General features: G+C 46.6%; 1 protein-coding gene across 1 annotated transcript in view; it reads left to right on the top strand.

The window, feature by feature from the left end:
• The window catches only part of TBC1D9 (TBC1 domain family member 9), a 79,785-nt gene that overhangs the window by 38,980 nt on the left and 25,334 nt on the right, over positions 1–15,471 (top strand). Inside the window, exons 7-10 of the mRNA XM_066632125.1 lie at positions 3,059–3,265; positions 7,738–7,908; positions 8,491–8,641; positions 9,306–9,520. Of these exons, the coding sequence (XP_066488222.1) occupies positions 3,059–3,265; positions 7,738–7,908; positions 8,491–8,641; positions 9,306–9,520 (744 nt within the window). The remainder of the gene's footprint in view (positions 1–3,058; positions 3,266–7,737; positions 7,909–8,490; positions 8,642–9,305; positions 9,521–15,471) is intronic.

The raw sequence follows: 15,471 nt of genomic DNA, 5'->3' as shown, positions 1-15,471 counted from the left end.
CCCTTTCAACCTCCTTCTAACCAGCCTCCTCATTTGAGGGAAGTCCGCCCGTCGGAAGTCAAGGGTTTTTGTTAGAGATTTGCCTGGTATTCTTCCCCCAACGTGCACGTCAAAACGGATCGCAGCATGATCACTGTTACCCAATGGCTCAGTAACGTTTACATCTCTAACCAGGTCCTGCGTACCGCACAAAATTAAATCCAGAGTCACCTGTCCTCTGGTGGGCTCCGTGACTAGCTGATCTAAGCCACAGTCATTTAGCACGTCAAGAAATCCGGTTTCCTTATCGTGACCAGAACACAAATTGACCCAGTCAATATGAGGATAATTGAAGTCCCCCATGATTACAACCCTGTCCTTCCTTGTCACCTCCCTGATCTGTTTCCTCATTTCAAGGTCCCCATCAGATTTCTGGTCTGGAGGACGATAGCACACCCCCAGTATTACATCGCTGCTCAAGCCTGGTAATTTAGCCCACAGAGATTCTACGGTGGAGTCGGACCCACCTTCAATCTCTACTTTGCTGGATTCTATCCCTTCCTTAACATAAAGGGCCACCCCACCTCCAACACGCCCCTGCCTGTCCCTCCTGTAGAGTTTATAGCCCAGGATTGCGGTATCCCACTGATTCTCCGCATTCCACCAGGTTTCCGTTATGCCCACTATGTCAATATTTTCCCTTGTCACCAGACATTCCAGTTCTCCCACCTTTGCTCGTAGACTTCGGGCATTCGCATAAAAGCATTTATACACGGAATGCCCCAGGATGGGCTGCTTATTCGCTCCTTTGTCCCTGCATCCTCTCATTGAAAAAGCAATGACAGTTGGGAACAGAAGAATTAGGAACTATCTCGAGGAACAGGCTGCCCAGTCCTATGCTACTCGCCCGCACCGCAGTATAGCAGCGCCAAAACAGCCACTGCTGTATCCCCCAGGGCAGAAGAAGCAGCCCGAGGTCTCCTTGGAACTGATGTTCCCGTACCCTGTGTAGTGCCCCCACCGTCTCTGCTTAGATCTGGTCTACTTAGATCTTGGTCTACTTAGATCTGTGCCAGCAAAATCACTGGTGCAGATTCGAGTAGCCTGTGTAGGGTTTTCAAATGTGTGTGTGTGTGGGGGGGGGGGATAGGATCCGGTGACAGCTTCTGATGCTGTCCCCACCCCGTCTCAGGCCTGATCTGACTCTGGCCACTGTTTCCCTGTCCAGTTTCACCCCTCCCCTCCCACCCATCCAGAAACACCTACCTTCTACCTGGTGGGAACTTACTGGCACTGGCTCCCTGTAGTCGTCCCACTGACATGGAAGTGCAGCGCCAACTGGCTCTGGCCTCCCTGCTGGCACCTCTCCCCTCCCAGCTGCTTCAATGTGCCTTATGGCATGTTTGCAAGGGCCATTGCCAGGGAATCACACTGGCCAGCAGCACTGTCCCAGCAAAGAATCAGGCCCTGAGACACAGCTTGTGTTCTTTGAATACAACTTAACAGGCTATGTTAAATGAAAAACCAATTATCCTTTTCAACTAATGAAACATTAAAACTCAGTACTAATGCTTGACCATAGATCATTAAATAAAAAAAAAAACGCCTCTCTGTAAACTGAAACTCTATTATCCTAAAGTGCCTAATGCAATTTTTATTACTTCTGATAAACTATCTGAAAGCAGTGGTTTAAAGCTCTTAGACATTTTCCCCATGCTCTTGAGAAGGGGTCTTTCATCACTCAGTTTTATTTCTAACAAATGAAACACATTTGTAACATTGTAACAAATCCACAGGGTACCACATAAGCGCATCACAACCACCAGGGCATGCACAAGCAGCTGTATTGTTAATTGAAAACGAGTCAATGTTAAGCTATTACCAAATTGGCAGTTTTGAATGGTAGACTGCCCCTCTATGGTATAATCTACCTCCTTACTTTGAGACATTAGTTATCCCTTTTCAGCTGATTTTGCTCCATCTAGAACAGGGTGTCAAACAGCTTCATCTAGAACGGGAGTGTCAAACATAAGGCCCAGGGCCGGATGTGACCTGCGGAAGCTTGTTATCTGGCCCTCAGGTTCTCAGCTGCTGAGCAGTGATAAAAGGGCAACCCAAATGGAAATTGGGCTCTCCCATAACTTGAAATATAATAAAGATTTGTATGTTTTCTGTCATTTACAGCTAATGAGCTCCTAAGTGAGAAAAAGCACTTGTTTTTTATTATGACCTATTTAATGACAACAGTTCCTGCCTAATGACATCACTTCCGGCCCTCAGCAGGCGTCATAAATGCTATTCGGCCCGCTGAATGAAACGAGTTTGACAGCCCTGATTTAAAATGACATCTTTGCTCCTAAAGTCTTCCTGCACTGTTTGTTTTTCTGGGAAAGGTAACTGTTGCAAGAGCTCAGTTGCTAGATCAAAGTAGCATTCCATTCAAGTGAAATTCTTTGGGTGAATGACACAATCTTATGGACCTGGAAGTTCTTGTAGAGTATTTATTTACCCTGTCCTTATTTCAGCATCCTGCAGTGTGATTCATAAACATAGTTAAAATAGGGAGATGCTGATTTATCCAAGACACTGCTGATGAAGCTGTGATCCTCATGTCTGTCCAATACTTGCAGAAATAAGCATACTGGAAGCGCATTCGATTTTACTTCTGTGATAGTATCTTAAGAAATTATTAACAAATATACTGTATATATGGCAGACCATGGGCTAAAGATTTAAAATTGTGCTGATAATTATATGAGCCAGGGTGGTGTAATGGTTTGGGAGGTGGACTCAGACCTGGAAGATCCAAGTTCAAATCCCCCCTCAGCCAAGAAGCTTCCTGGGTGACCTTGGGCCAGTCACTTTCTCTCAGCCTCACCTACCTCACAGGGTTGTTGTGAGGAAAAAAGGAGGGGAGCAGCCTTGTACACTGCCCTGAGCTCTTTGGAAGAAGGGTGGTATAAAAAATGTGATAAATAAATAAATATGCAGTGTAGGAGAAATTTTATATTGAAAATTATTTTATTATATGAAAAATTATTGCTTTTGTGTATTTTATTTTTCTGATTTTCCTCCTTAGGTGACTATTGTAGAGAAGGCAGACAGCTCTAGTGTATTACCCAGCCCATTATCTATCAGTACTAAAAACCGAATGACATTTCTCTTTGCCAACTTAAAAGACAGAGATTTCCTTGTGCAGAGGATTTCTGACTTCCTCCAGCAAACAACTTCCAAAATCTACTCTGATAAAGAGATTTCTGGAAGTTACAACAGCTCAGATGATGAGGTAGGTAGAAACATAATCCCTTCCGTCGGTGAAGTCAATTTCTGTTTAACGGTATTATTTGGTTATGAGCTGCTGATCCTCAGGAGGAAATTGTGGGGCAAAGTCCTGAGCTGTGTTGACATGAGCCTGTTATGGCCTTCCTTGTCCCTAACAAAGTCAACATTTGGCAGGTTCATGGTATGTTCTCTGAATGAACTTGAAGGATTTCTTCTTTGAAAATGTTCCTAAGGGCACAATCCTAACTCTCTGTTAGGCTGGTGCAAGTCCCTTGTGCTGGCCCAGGTGGGTCGCAAATTTGCCATAAAATATGTTTGTGCCTCCTCAGGAGTCGGCTGGGCTGGTGCAGGTGTGTATCCAGCCTCCATGCTGACCTGTGGAGGGAGGGTTGCATCGGTCAAGCTTGCCTGATGCAGGGGTCTGAGGAAGGCGGGAAGGAGGCAGGACTCAGGACTCAGGAGGGAGGCATTCCAGAGCAGGGGAAGGCAGGTGGAGGGCAGGAAGGGAGTGGGAGGTGGGGCTGAGACCCAGCAATTATGCCGGATCCTGACCCTGTTCCCTGACCAGTGTGGAACAGCTCCAAGCCACTCCGTTCTTCTTGGACTTGCGTCACCTTCTGAGGTCGCACAAATCCGAGGAGAGCCATTGGGGCTGTGGTGGCTTACCCGGGGGTAAGGGGAAGAGTTTCCCCTTGCCTCTGACTGAGCCGCTTCTGGCCCCAATCTTGTGCTGGATACAGCACAGGCCTCCTGGCCTGCCAATGCTAGCGCAAGATAGGATTGCTTTGTAAGTTGATGATTCCCTGAATATAGGAAGTTTATGCCTTCTGAAGTCACTTAAGTCAGTTTCAGATGCTCAGAAATTGGGTATCCTTTTGTGTTCAGGTACAAGAGGAACAAGAGTGCAACCAACTAGCCATGCTCTCTGGTGTCAACAAGCTCCATAGCCATGCTCCCTGCTTTATTGTATTTAGCAGCTGACTCCAGAAGCAAGTGTTGAATGAAGGGAGGGATTCCAAATTGCTGGAGAAAACTCCCTGCATCAATCTCCCATTCCCCCTCTGCCTGGGTATGATGGATCAGATTTTGAATGCCTGAAGAAGGCTATAGTGGCATGGAGTTCTGTATCATGTTTTATATTGACATGTCTAATCAAGATTTTGGTTGCTAGAATGGGGCTTGGATGCAGTCAGTTGGCATAGCTGTTAGCTGCAATCCACTCAGCAAGTCTTGGTAGTAGACTGGAGGAATCTTCAGATTGGCACAGGAGACATTATCTGTACAAAAGAAGGACCTTTGCAGCATACTTGCTTTTCTCTAATACCTAATTTCTAAATAGAAATGTTCCGGGGCTAATGAGCATTGCTTTGATCTAGAAGTCCTGTTCTGTAATACCAGATGACTTGAGTGGTATCTGTGGCTACTCAGTCATGAAGAAAATGCCCTTTGTGCATTAACAGAGGTACTCCCCTGTTACCTCGTATTTCATGTGTTCTTTGTCTTCAGCTGTGGTAAACGCTTGCCCTGTAAACAAAGACTGAAAATCAGGGCTTGATCCTAATCATATTTTTCCGGTTTGGACAACATGTCAAAGTATCATTTGTCTCAAGCTAGGAAAGAAAGTATCACTGTGTGCAAGGGAAGGAGGGAGCACTTAAGCACATAATGATCTGAGCCAATTTTGCACCTTTTTGTCCAGTCCACGAATGTCTGGTACAGTGGGATCAGGGAACCTTTCGCCAACAACTGTAACCTTGTGCCCCAAATCCTGGGTTGCAAAATCCAGGTTGCTTCTGTTAAAAGACAATGAGTAGTTTTAAGGTTAAATGTAGATGAAATGTATATATTTACTTATGTGTGGAACACATAATCTCATCTGGAATGCTGCCTATTGCTGGCGCCTGGATACAGCATCATGCAAGCTATTGACTGTTGAATGTTTGCCAACTTGCAAATGAAATTCAAGGCAGTAAAGCCTGACAGAAAGCTGCATGATAGACTTGCACGTAACATTACAATAATTAATAAAAGCCATTTTGTCTCGGTTACAAATGGATTCTGATTTGCTTAGCAAAATTACCAGTCTTTACAGAAACTGAAGATTTTAAGGCAGAGCGTCTATCTTGCCAAATAATAAAACTAAGCATTTTAGTTGAAAAATAGTGGCAGGAGCCATTAAGAACTAAATGCATAGCAAATCTCTGTGTCAGGTGACTTATTTAAACTCATTATTTGCCCTTAGGCTTGTTCTATTTTTGAGCAACACTGATTGTATCAAAAGGCTGAAAGCATAAATACTTTCACGGTCTTCTAAAGAGCAGTAAGCCGTCAATGGTCCCTGTGTTCTAACTTTTGGCTCAGTATAGTCATGGAGTTGCTTTCCACTTGTATTGTAGAAAGGGACAATTTACAACCCACCAAATGAAGCATCACAAACCAGTCATTTATGGAAGCCCACCAGAGTTCAAAATACCTCTCCCTGAAAGTGCAAGGAGATTGAAATAACCTGGAAATCCACAATGCACGCGAGTTCTGATGCATTTTATAGAGTAAGGGCGCAATCCTAACTTGCGCTGGAACAGGCAAGCCAGGAGGCTTGCGCTGTATCCAGCGCAGGATTGTGGCCAGGAGCAAGGCAAGGGGAAACTCTTCCCCTTACCCCTGGGCAAGGCCTGCTGGCCACAATGGGTCTCCTCAAACTTGCGCCACTTCCTGAGGTGGCACAAGTCCAAGGAGAGCGGACCCCTGGGAACGGGGTCGGGATCCCAGCCCCGCCTCCCGCTCCCTGCCTGCCCGCCCCCAGGGCCGCCCATCGCCCTCCCTCCCCCTGCCCAGGAACGCCTCCCTTCCTCCTCCTCGCCCCCCACACCTACCTTTTTCACTTGCGTCGGCCTTACAAGCACAGGAGAGAAGCCAGCACAGAGGCATCTGTCAGCCTCCGCAGGCCGGCGCTTCTTGGAGTGCTGGCCTGGCTTCCCCTCGAGGAGGTGCAAACGTGCTTTACGGCACATTTTCAACCCTCCCAGGCTGGCCCAAGGGACCAGCTGGCCCCCAGGCTGCCCTCCCAGGCTGGCCCAAAGGACTTGGGCCAGCCACACTAACAATTAGTATGCGCCCTAAGTTTGTTATGGTGACCCACTTTAGATGATCCAGCAAACCATAGTTTGTAGGATTGGGAATGTGAGGCCAGGGATGATGTTAGGAGTTGGCCAGTTTGGGCACCAGCTGATCATCCATGCCAATCAAAGGGTTCGCCAACTGGACTCCCTCCCCCAGCACTAGTCAACCATTGCCAATTCCCCCTTCCCCCATTTGTTGATAGGGAAGTTAAGAAAGCTGCTGCTGTGATAAGCTTGAAGGAGCTTTGCTTCAGGGCTTCGGCAATCTTGCTCTAGCACTGTACAAGCCAGAGACGGATCAAGCCTATCACTTCCTCTCTTCACTTCCTTCTTTCTCCTTGCCTCATGTGCTAAAGAATCCTGGCTTGTTAAACCATACTCTGGCATGTTGTTTCAGTCTAGAGCTATTGTTTAACCCTTGCTTACAAACCAGAATATGAAACCAAGATGTGATCTTAGGTGGACAGGAGAGTCTAATCTTTGAAAAATAAATTGAATTCAAGTAACTAATTCAATAATAACTGCTTAAAATGATTTTAGGAATATAATTTTTAATAATCATGCCAGTGATTACTGAAAAGGTATAATGTGATTCAGTGAAAAACCTTGCTTCCTCAGTTAGAATGTAATGGGGTATTGTTGTGAGGTGCATTGTAGGAAAATGCTTCAGAGCTGTAGGAGAAGACATTTGCTTAACAGATGGATTCTGTGTTCCTTAAAGTTTATTTCTGTGGCCAGACCTTCCATTCAGATATCTGCTGCAGCTCATTGTTTCTTAATGATTTTTACAGGAATCTGCTTTGGTAAGCAGACACTGAGCAGAAATTTAATTTGGATCTGAGAGCTTGAAAGGGGCTGCAGGCACCTGACTCATTCAGGAGGGGTGGGCTGTCATGCCTTCTGAAACTGCATGGCAGAAGATGTTTGGCAAAAGCGGAATTTTCTGCCGCAGTGCTGCAATCTGGCTTCCCTTTTCTCTCCCACACTCAGTAGCTTGAATTACTCAAGCTCAGCACTTAAGCTGGCAGAGGAGATGGGCAAGTGAGCCGTATGACAAGAAAAACCACATGGGCCAAACTTCTATCTGCCACATAGCTATTAAAAGTGCATAAGAAGCCCTTGTGAGATCAGCAGCTCACAGCCCTATGTGCACTGCCATGCTAGCACAGTTCAAATCAATTAATCCATGCAAGTACTCAAATTATGGAAGAAAAGGTAGAGGACCTTACAACACCCCATCCCTTGACTTCCACCAATAGCCTTTTAAAAAATTAGCTAAGGTGAGCTAAGCCCCCTCTGCCCCCCCCCCCATTCACACTTTCACAATTTAATGGTGGGATTTTTTCTTCCCCTTCAGGTGTATTCAAGGGCAAGTAGTATCATTTCGTCAAGTCCTCAAAGAAGCCTTGGTTCTGAAACAGATGGAGAACGGCAATTCAATTTGAACGGCAACAGCATCCCAACAGTAACGCAGGCACTAATGACCATGTATCGGCGGCGTTCACCGGAGGAATTCAACCCTAAATTAGTAGGTCATGCTGTTTTTTGCTCTTGGCTAGATTACAAAGGTGCTTGCTGCATTCATTCTTAACAGAAATGAATTATAAATTATATTCAGATTAGATTGCTTAACTTTTGTCTAGTGGTCGACTGACTGCACAGTCAGAATCAAAGGAGAAATTTGCTTGCCCTACTATTTCTGCATATTTCATGTTAAAGTCTGTGGCATGGAATAATAGCACAATTAACAGCCCAGTCCTATAGAGCACAGGAGCAGAGATGCTAACTGGCTACCCCTGGATCCAAGCAGGCTAGAGGCCTTCTCAGAAGGGGACAGTCATCCGCTTACCCTTAGTAATGCCCCAGTCTGCTCAATGGGGCAAACAGCATGTTTGCGACACCCAATACCAGCACTTCAAGCACAGTGCTGGCATAGGGACAGTGCAGGATCAGGCTATAAAGCTACAAAGAATGTTAGGAAATTGTTTGCATAACTATTGAAGAATTTGGCAGTGCTTTATGCAAAGAATAGGCTTTTGCTACTACGTGGCATTTGGGATTCCCTCCCCCCCCCCTGTATTTTTATATGGTCTCATCCATTATTCTTTAGGCAAAGGAATTTTTGAAAGAACAGGCTTGGAAGATTCATTTTGCTGAATATGGCCAAGGCATCTGCATGTACCGTACAGAGAAAACAAGAGACCTGGTGCTAAAAGGTATTCCTGAAAGCATGAGAGGGGAACTCTGGCTGCTCCTGTCAGGTGCGTATCAATGAATGACTTATCATGTTGTATCAAAGGTGTCCCTGCTTTTTCTTTTGAGGAGTTTATTTGTATCAGCGACATAAGATAGGATATGTGAATATTAGCAGACATGTGAACTGCATATAAATGGAGACTGAACTGGTGAAAATATCTTTTGCTGAACTAACCTGCAATCTTAAGTTTTGGGGTTCCACAAAACATTTTCAATTATTTTAAAGAGCAACTAACATATATATTGGACAAGATAAGGGGTTTTTAAGTGAGTTAGGGCTTCCTGGAGTAAGCAAGCTTGGTCTTATGTGTTTCATAATTGTAGGATGCTGTATTCCTTTTGTGTCACTACCATGTGTATGAATAGAAGCTACTAGCATCACTATTGAAAGCTACATAAGTGCATCTAAAAAACGAACACTGTTGGGGCTGCTGCAGTGCAACGTGGGGTAAGGGAAAATAGTTTCCCTTTGCCCTGGGCTGGCCTGCAGTTAGTTCCAAACTTGTGCTGGATACAAGGTAGGCCAGCTGGCCTGCCTGTTTCCTGCGCAAGTTAGGATTGCACTCAGAGTCTCCTTGGGCATACAAAAGTAGCTGCACAGTCCTTTGGATTCTGGCTTACATATGTCACTAATTTCTCTTTTGTTCCTGTGCTCCCTGGCATTGATAGGTGCTATTAATGAAATGGCCACCCATGCTGGCTACTATGAAGATCTGGTAGAGAAATCCATGGGGAAGTATAACCTTGCTACAGAAGAGATTGAAAGAGATTTACATCGTTCTCTCCCAGAGCACCCTGCGTTCCAGAATGAGATGGGTATTGCTGCCCTGAGGAGAGTACTCACGGCATATGCATTTAGAAATCCCAACATTGGATACTGTCAGGTAACTGAAAGTCCCTCTGTTGTTTTAACAAATGGTTTCACTCATCTTTGAATTTTATTGTTGAACTGAATGGTTGGTATTGAGGCCAAATACAAATTTTTTTTTTCCTAATTTGTATGATCATTTTAGGTGTTGTGAGCCACGGTGGTGGCCTCTGCAGGTGCAGAAGTATGGGATAAAATATCTTAAAATAAACCTTTTAAAAAAATTAAAAGTCATATGTGCTTCAGTATGTAGCTTGATACATGTTACCTAGAAGTGCATTGATGCTGGCTGTGTCTGTACAGAATCCCATTGTGTAGTGCACCCCAGTGGCTGTTTGAGGTAATGCTTAAGAGACTGAGGGCCAAATCCTATCCAATTTGCCAGTGCAGCTGTGCCAATAGGGCAGTGGTTCTCAAACTTTTAGCACCAGGACCCAAATCTGTCAGAACCCACTGGAATTGATGTCATGACCGGAAGTGACATAAGAACATAAGAACAGCCCCACTGGATCAGGCCATAGGCCCATCTAGTCCAGCTTCCTGTATCTCACAGCGGCCCACCAAATGCCCCAGGGAGCACCCCAGATAACAAGAGACCTCATCCTGGTGCCCTCCCTTGCATCTGGCATTCTGACATAACCCATTTCTAAAATCAGGAGGTTGCGCATACACGTCATGGCTTGTACCCCATAATGGATTTTTCCTCCAGAAACTTGTCCAATCCCCTTTTAAAGGCGTCTAGGCTAGACGCCAGCACCACATCCTGTGGCAAGGAGTTCCACAGACCGACCACACGCTGAGTAAAGAAATATTTTCTTTTGTCTGTCCTAACCCGCCCAACACTCAATTTTAGTGGATGTCCCCTGGTTCTGGTATTATGTGAGAGTGTAAAGAGCATCTCCCTATCCACTCTGTCCATCCCCTGCATAATTTTGTATGTCTCAATCATGTCCCCCCTCAAGCGTCTCTTTTCTAGGCTGAAGAGGCCCAAACGCCATAGCCTTTCCTCATAAGGAAGGTGCCCCAGCCCCGTAATCATCTTAGTCGCTCTCTTTTGCACCTTTTCCATTTCCACTATGTCTTTTTTGAGATGCGGCGACCAGAACTGGACACAATACTCCAGGTGTGGCCTTACCATCGATTTGTACAACGGCATTATAATACTAGCCATTTTGTTCTCAATACCCTTCCTAATGATCCCAAGCATAGAATTGGCCTTCTTCACTGCCGCCGCACATTGGGTCGACACTTTCATCGACCTGTCCACCACCACCCCAAGATCTCTCTCCTGATCTGTCACAGACAGCTCAGATCCCATCAGCCTATATCTAAAGTTTTGATTTTTTGCCCCAATGTGCATGACTTTACACTTACTGACATTGAAGCGCATCTGCCATTTTGCTGCCCATTCTGCCAGTCTGGAGAGATCCTTCTGGAGCTCCTCACAATCACTTCTGGTCTTCACCACTCGGAAAAGTTTGGTGTCGTCTGCAAACTTAGCCACTTCACTCCTCAACCCTGTCTCCAGGTCATTTACGAAGAGGTTGAAAAGCACCGGTCCCAGGACAGATCCTTGGGGCACACTGCTTTTCACCTCTCTCCATTGTGAAAATTGCCCATTGACACCCACTCTCTGCTTCCTGGCCTCCAACCAGTTCTCAATCCATGAGAGGACCTGTCCTCTAATTCCCTGACTGTGGAGTTTTTTCAGTAGTCTTTGGTGAGGGACCGTGTCAAACGCCTTCTGAAAGTCCAGATATATAATGTCCACGGGTTCTCCTGCATCCACATGCCTGTTGACCTTTTCAAAGAATTCTATAAGGTTTGTGAGGCAAGACTTACCCTTACAGAAGCCATGCTGTCTCTCCCTCAGCAAGGCCTGTTCGTCTATGTGTTTTGAGATCCTATCTTTGATGAGGCATTCCACCATCTTACCCGGTATGGATGTTAGGCTGACCGGCCTATAGTTTCCCGGGTCCCCCCTCTTTCCCTTTTTAAAAATAGGCGTGACATTTGCTATCCTCCAATCTTCTGGCACCATGGCTGTTTTGAGGGACAAGTTGCATACCTTAGTCAAGAGGTCTGCAACTTCATTCTTCAATTCCTTAATAACTCTTGGGTGGATGCCATCAGGGCCCGGTGACTTATTGATCTTTAATTTATCAATGAGGTCTGAAACATCTTCTCTTTTAACCTCTATCTGACTTAACTCCTCGGTCAGGAGGGGCCGTTCGGGCAGCGGTATCTGCCCGAGGTCTTCTGCCGTGAAGACAGATGCAAAGAACTCATTTAATTTCTCTGCCATCTCTAAGTCTCCTTTTATCTCCCCTTTCCCTCCCTCACCATCCAGAGGGCCAACCACTTCTCTGGCGGGTTTCCTGCTTCTAACATATTTGAAGAAGCTTTTATTATTCCCCTTAATGTTGCTGGCCATGCGTTCCTCATAGTCTCGCTTGGCCTCCAGTATCACCTTCTTACATTTCTTTTGCCACAGTTTATGCTCCTTTTTATTCTCCTCATTAGGGCAAGACTTCCATTTACAGAAGGAAGCTTCCTTGCCCTTCACAGGCTCTCTAACTTGGCTGGTTAGCCATGCGGGCACCCTCCTGGATTTAGTGGAACCCTTCTTTCTTTGCGGTATACACCTCTGCTGGGCCTCTATTACTGTTGTTTTAAGCAGCCTCCATGCACTCTGGAGAGATTGGACTCTTTTTACCCTCCCTTTCATCCTCCTTCTAGCCAGCCTCCTCATTTGAGGGAAGTCCGCCCGTCGGAAGTCAAGGGTTTTTGTTAGAGATTTGCCTGGTATTCTTCCCCCAACGTGCACGTCAAAACGGATCGCAGCATGATCACTGTTCCCCAATGGCTCAGTAACGTTTACATCTCTAACCAGGTCCTGCGTACCGCACAATATTAAATCCAGAGTCACCTGTCCTCTGGTGGGCTCCGTGACTAGCTGATCTAAGCCACAGTCATTTAGCACGTCAAGAAATCCGGTTTCCTTATCGTGACCAGAACACAAATTGACCCAGTCAATATGAGGATAATTGAAGTCCCCCATGATTACAACCCTGTCCCTCCTTGTCACCTCCCTGATCTGTTTCCTCATTTCAAGGTCCCCATCCGATTTCTGGTCTGGAGGACGATAGCACGCCCCCAGTATTACATCGCTGCACAAGCCTGGTAATTTAACCCACAGAGATTCTACAGTGGAGTCGGACCCACCTTCAATCTCTACTTTGCTGGATTCTATCCCTTCCTTAATGTAAAGGGCCACCCCACCTCCAACACGCCCCTGCCTGTCCCTCCTGTAGAGTTTATAGCCCAGGATTGCGGTATCCCACTGATTCTCCGCATTCCACCAGGTTTCCGTTATGCCCACTATGTCAATATTTTTCCTTGTCACCAGACATTCCAGTTCTCCTACCTTTGCTCGTAGACTTCGGGCATTCGCATAAAAGCATTTGTACATGGAATGCCCCAGGATGTGCTGCTTATTCGCTCCTTTGTCCCCACATCCTCTCATTGTGCCAAACCGTCTATCACATCCCATCACACTACCTTTCCCAATTTCTTCTCCTACCCTGCCTTTGTCTTGTTGTTTTCTAACCTCCCCATCCTCATCCCATAGGGATGAGGAGTCCCGAACCGGATGCCCCTCGGCTCCTGTCGGCCTTCCCCCAGGGATCAGTTTAAAAGCTGCTCTGCCACCTTTTTAATGTTATGCGCCAGCAGTCTGGTTCCATTCTGGTTCAAGTGGAGCCCGTCCCTCTTGTACAGGCCCCGCTTGTCCCAAAAAGTTCCCCAGTGCCTAACGAATCTAAACCCCTCCTCCCTACACCACCGTCTCATCCACGCATTGAGACCCCTGATCTCCGCCTGCCTAGCTGGCCCTGCGCGTGGAACAGGTAGCACTTCAGAGAACGCTACCTTTGAGGTCCTGGCTTTCAGCTTCCTGCCTAAAAGCCTAAATTTGGCCTCCAGGACCTCCCAGCTACACTTGCCCACATCGTTGGTGCCGACATGCACCACAGCCGCTACCTCTCCCCCAGCACTGTCTACTAGCCTGTCTAGACGAGAAGTGATGTCCGCAACCTTCGCACCAGGCAGGCAAGTCACCATGCGGTCCTCACATCCGTCGCAAACCCCCCTCTCTATGTTTCTAATAATTGAATCCCCCACTACAAGAAGCCCCCGACCCCCCTCCCGCTGAGGAGTATCCTGAGTGCGTTCGGATACGGGCCCATCCCCTGGAGAAGGGGTCCCCCCTAGGGGATTGTTTCCCTCCTCTCCAAGATGACGTCCTCCAGTCCCGAGACTTCCCACCCGGGCAACCGAGGAGCTGCACGCCTGAGGTTGGGACGAAGCCTGATCGTCCCCGGAAGTCTCCCCACGTCCTCCTCTGCCTGCCTGCGCTTCTCCAGGTCGGCCACCAAGGCTTCAAGGGAGCGGACGTGTTCCCTGAGACCCTGGAGCTCCTTGCACCGAGGACACACCCATGACTCATGGCCCAGAGGCATATAATCATACATGTGGCACTCGATGCAGAACACTGGATAGCCCCCACCCTGCTGCTGGCTGTCTGACTGCATAGCTTTTGTTGTTGTTGTTGTTGTTTTATTTAGGGGTCCTTTTAAAAACCCTACACTGTATAGCAGCCCTCTTCTCAAGGGAAGAGGAAGGGCAGTGTATGGGGCCCTGGCCTCCTCGCCCTGCTGCTTAACTTGCCCAGATGCTGAACTCTTGTGCCTTACCTGGCACTTAGTTCCCGAGGCACTGGGTTCCCAGAGGCCACATGCGCCTGCAGAGAGCCTCACGCGATGGCCGGCCTAGCTTATACTCCTGGCTGGCTCCTCCTCCCTCCTTCCTTCCTGATTGAAAGGGGGCTGGCCTTCCCAGGTGAGTTTACAAAAGCTCAGGAAGGCAAATGGCTGCTGATGGGCGTGACCTACTCTGCAGGCTCCTGAATGGACTGTTTGGATTAGCCTAATGGGGCTCTTAATGGGTTGGGAATTGGCCCTTCCTAGGTTCTTTCCCTCCTAGTTCTGTTCTCTTAGGCTGGACTGTTTTTGTAACCTCAAGCTAGTTTTTATTTGGGTTTGTTTAATTATTTATTGCTCTCTAGATCCTGTGTCCCAATTTACTGAACTGCTTAGGTTATGTTCTAACTTAGATTAGGTTTAACCTGGGTTAAGTATAGGTTTAATTTAAACAAGTAGAAAAACCTGCTTTCCACTTTATCCTCCTCCCTTCCTTCGATTAGGTGCTACCTTAGGTGCAGCTAACTTTCAACTTTGATTTAAATGCCTGACCCTTGGGCTCTTACTCACAAGTAGGACTCTGCTCTTACTCACGAGTAGGACTCTGCTCCTCCCTTATGGTGCTAACTTTCAATTTTGATTTAAGGTTGATTTAAAGGTAAGGTTAAGGTTAGAAGACAGGGAGTTAGAAAGACAAAGCGTTAGAATGAGTACACTTACCCTCTTGTCGTCGTCGTCGTCTTCTTCCTCCTCCTCCTCCTCCTCCAAAACTCAGAGGTCTACTTGCCTTCTCCTTGCCCAGATGCTTGACATCATCAAGCAGGAAGATTTTTAACAATCCTAGGCTGCAATCCTACGTACACTTATCCAGGAGTATGACCCATTTATTATCATTGTTAAAAACATATACATAATAGCCGACCCACAGTTTGAGGAACACTGCAATAGGGTGTGCATTTCACCTTGTGGTGGGGAGGCCATCACAGAGATCTTCTCAAGGTATGGGAACATTTGATCTCTTACCTCAGGGCTGCATTGCTGTTGCACCAGTGCTGGAAGGTTGGATAGGATTGGGCCCTGAGCTGTGAATCAGAATTTCCCTGGTTTGCATTTTGATTTCATCTTGAATTCACTTGGCAGTTTTGTTGCTCAGTCTCTCTCAATCAGTCTCCACCTTCCCCATCAGCAATATGGGGATAAAAACATT

Source organism: Tiliqua scincoides, chromosome 6, assembly GCF_035046505.1.
Source record: "Tiliqua scincoides isolate rTilSci1 chromosome 6, rTilSci1.hap2, whole genome shotgun sequence".
In the NCBI taxonomy this organism is placed as follows: Eukaryota; Metazoa; Chordata; class Lepidosauria; order Squamata; family Scincidae; genus Tiliqua; species Tiliqua scincoides.
This window is presented reverse-complemented; position numbering and strand designations above follow the sequence as displayed.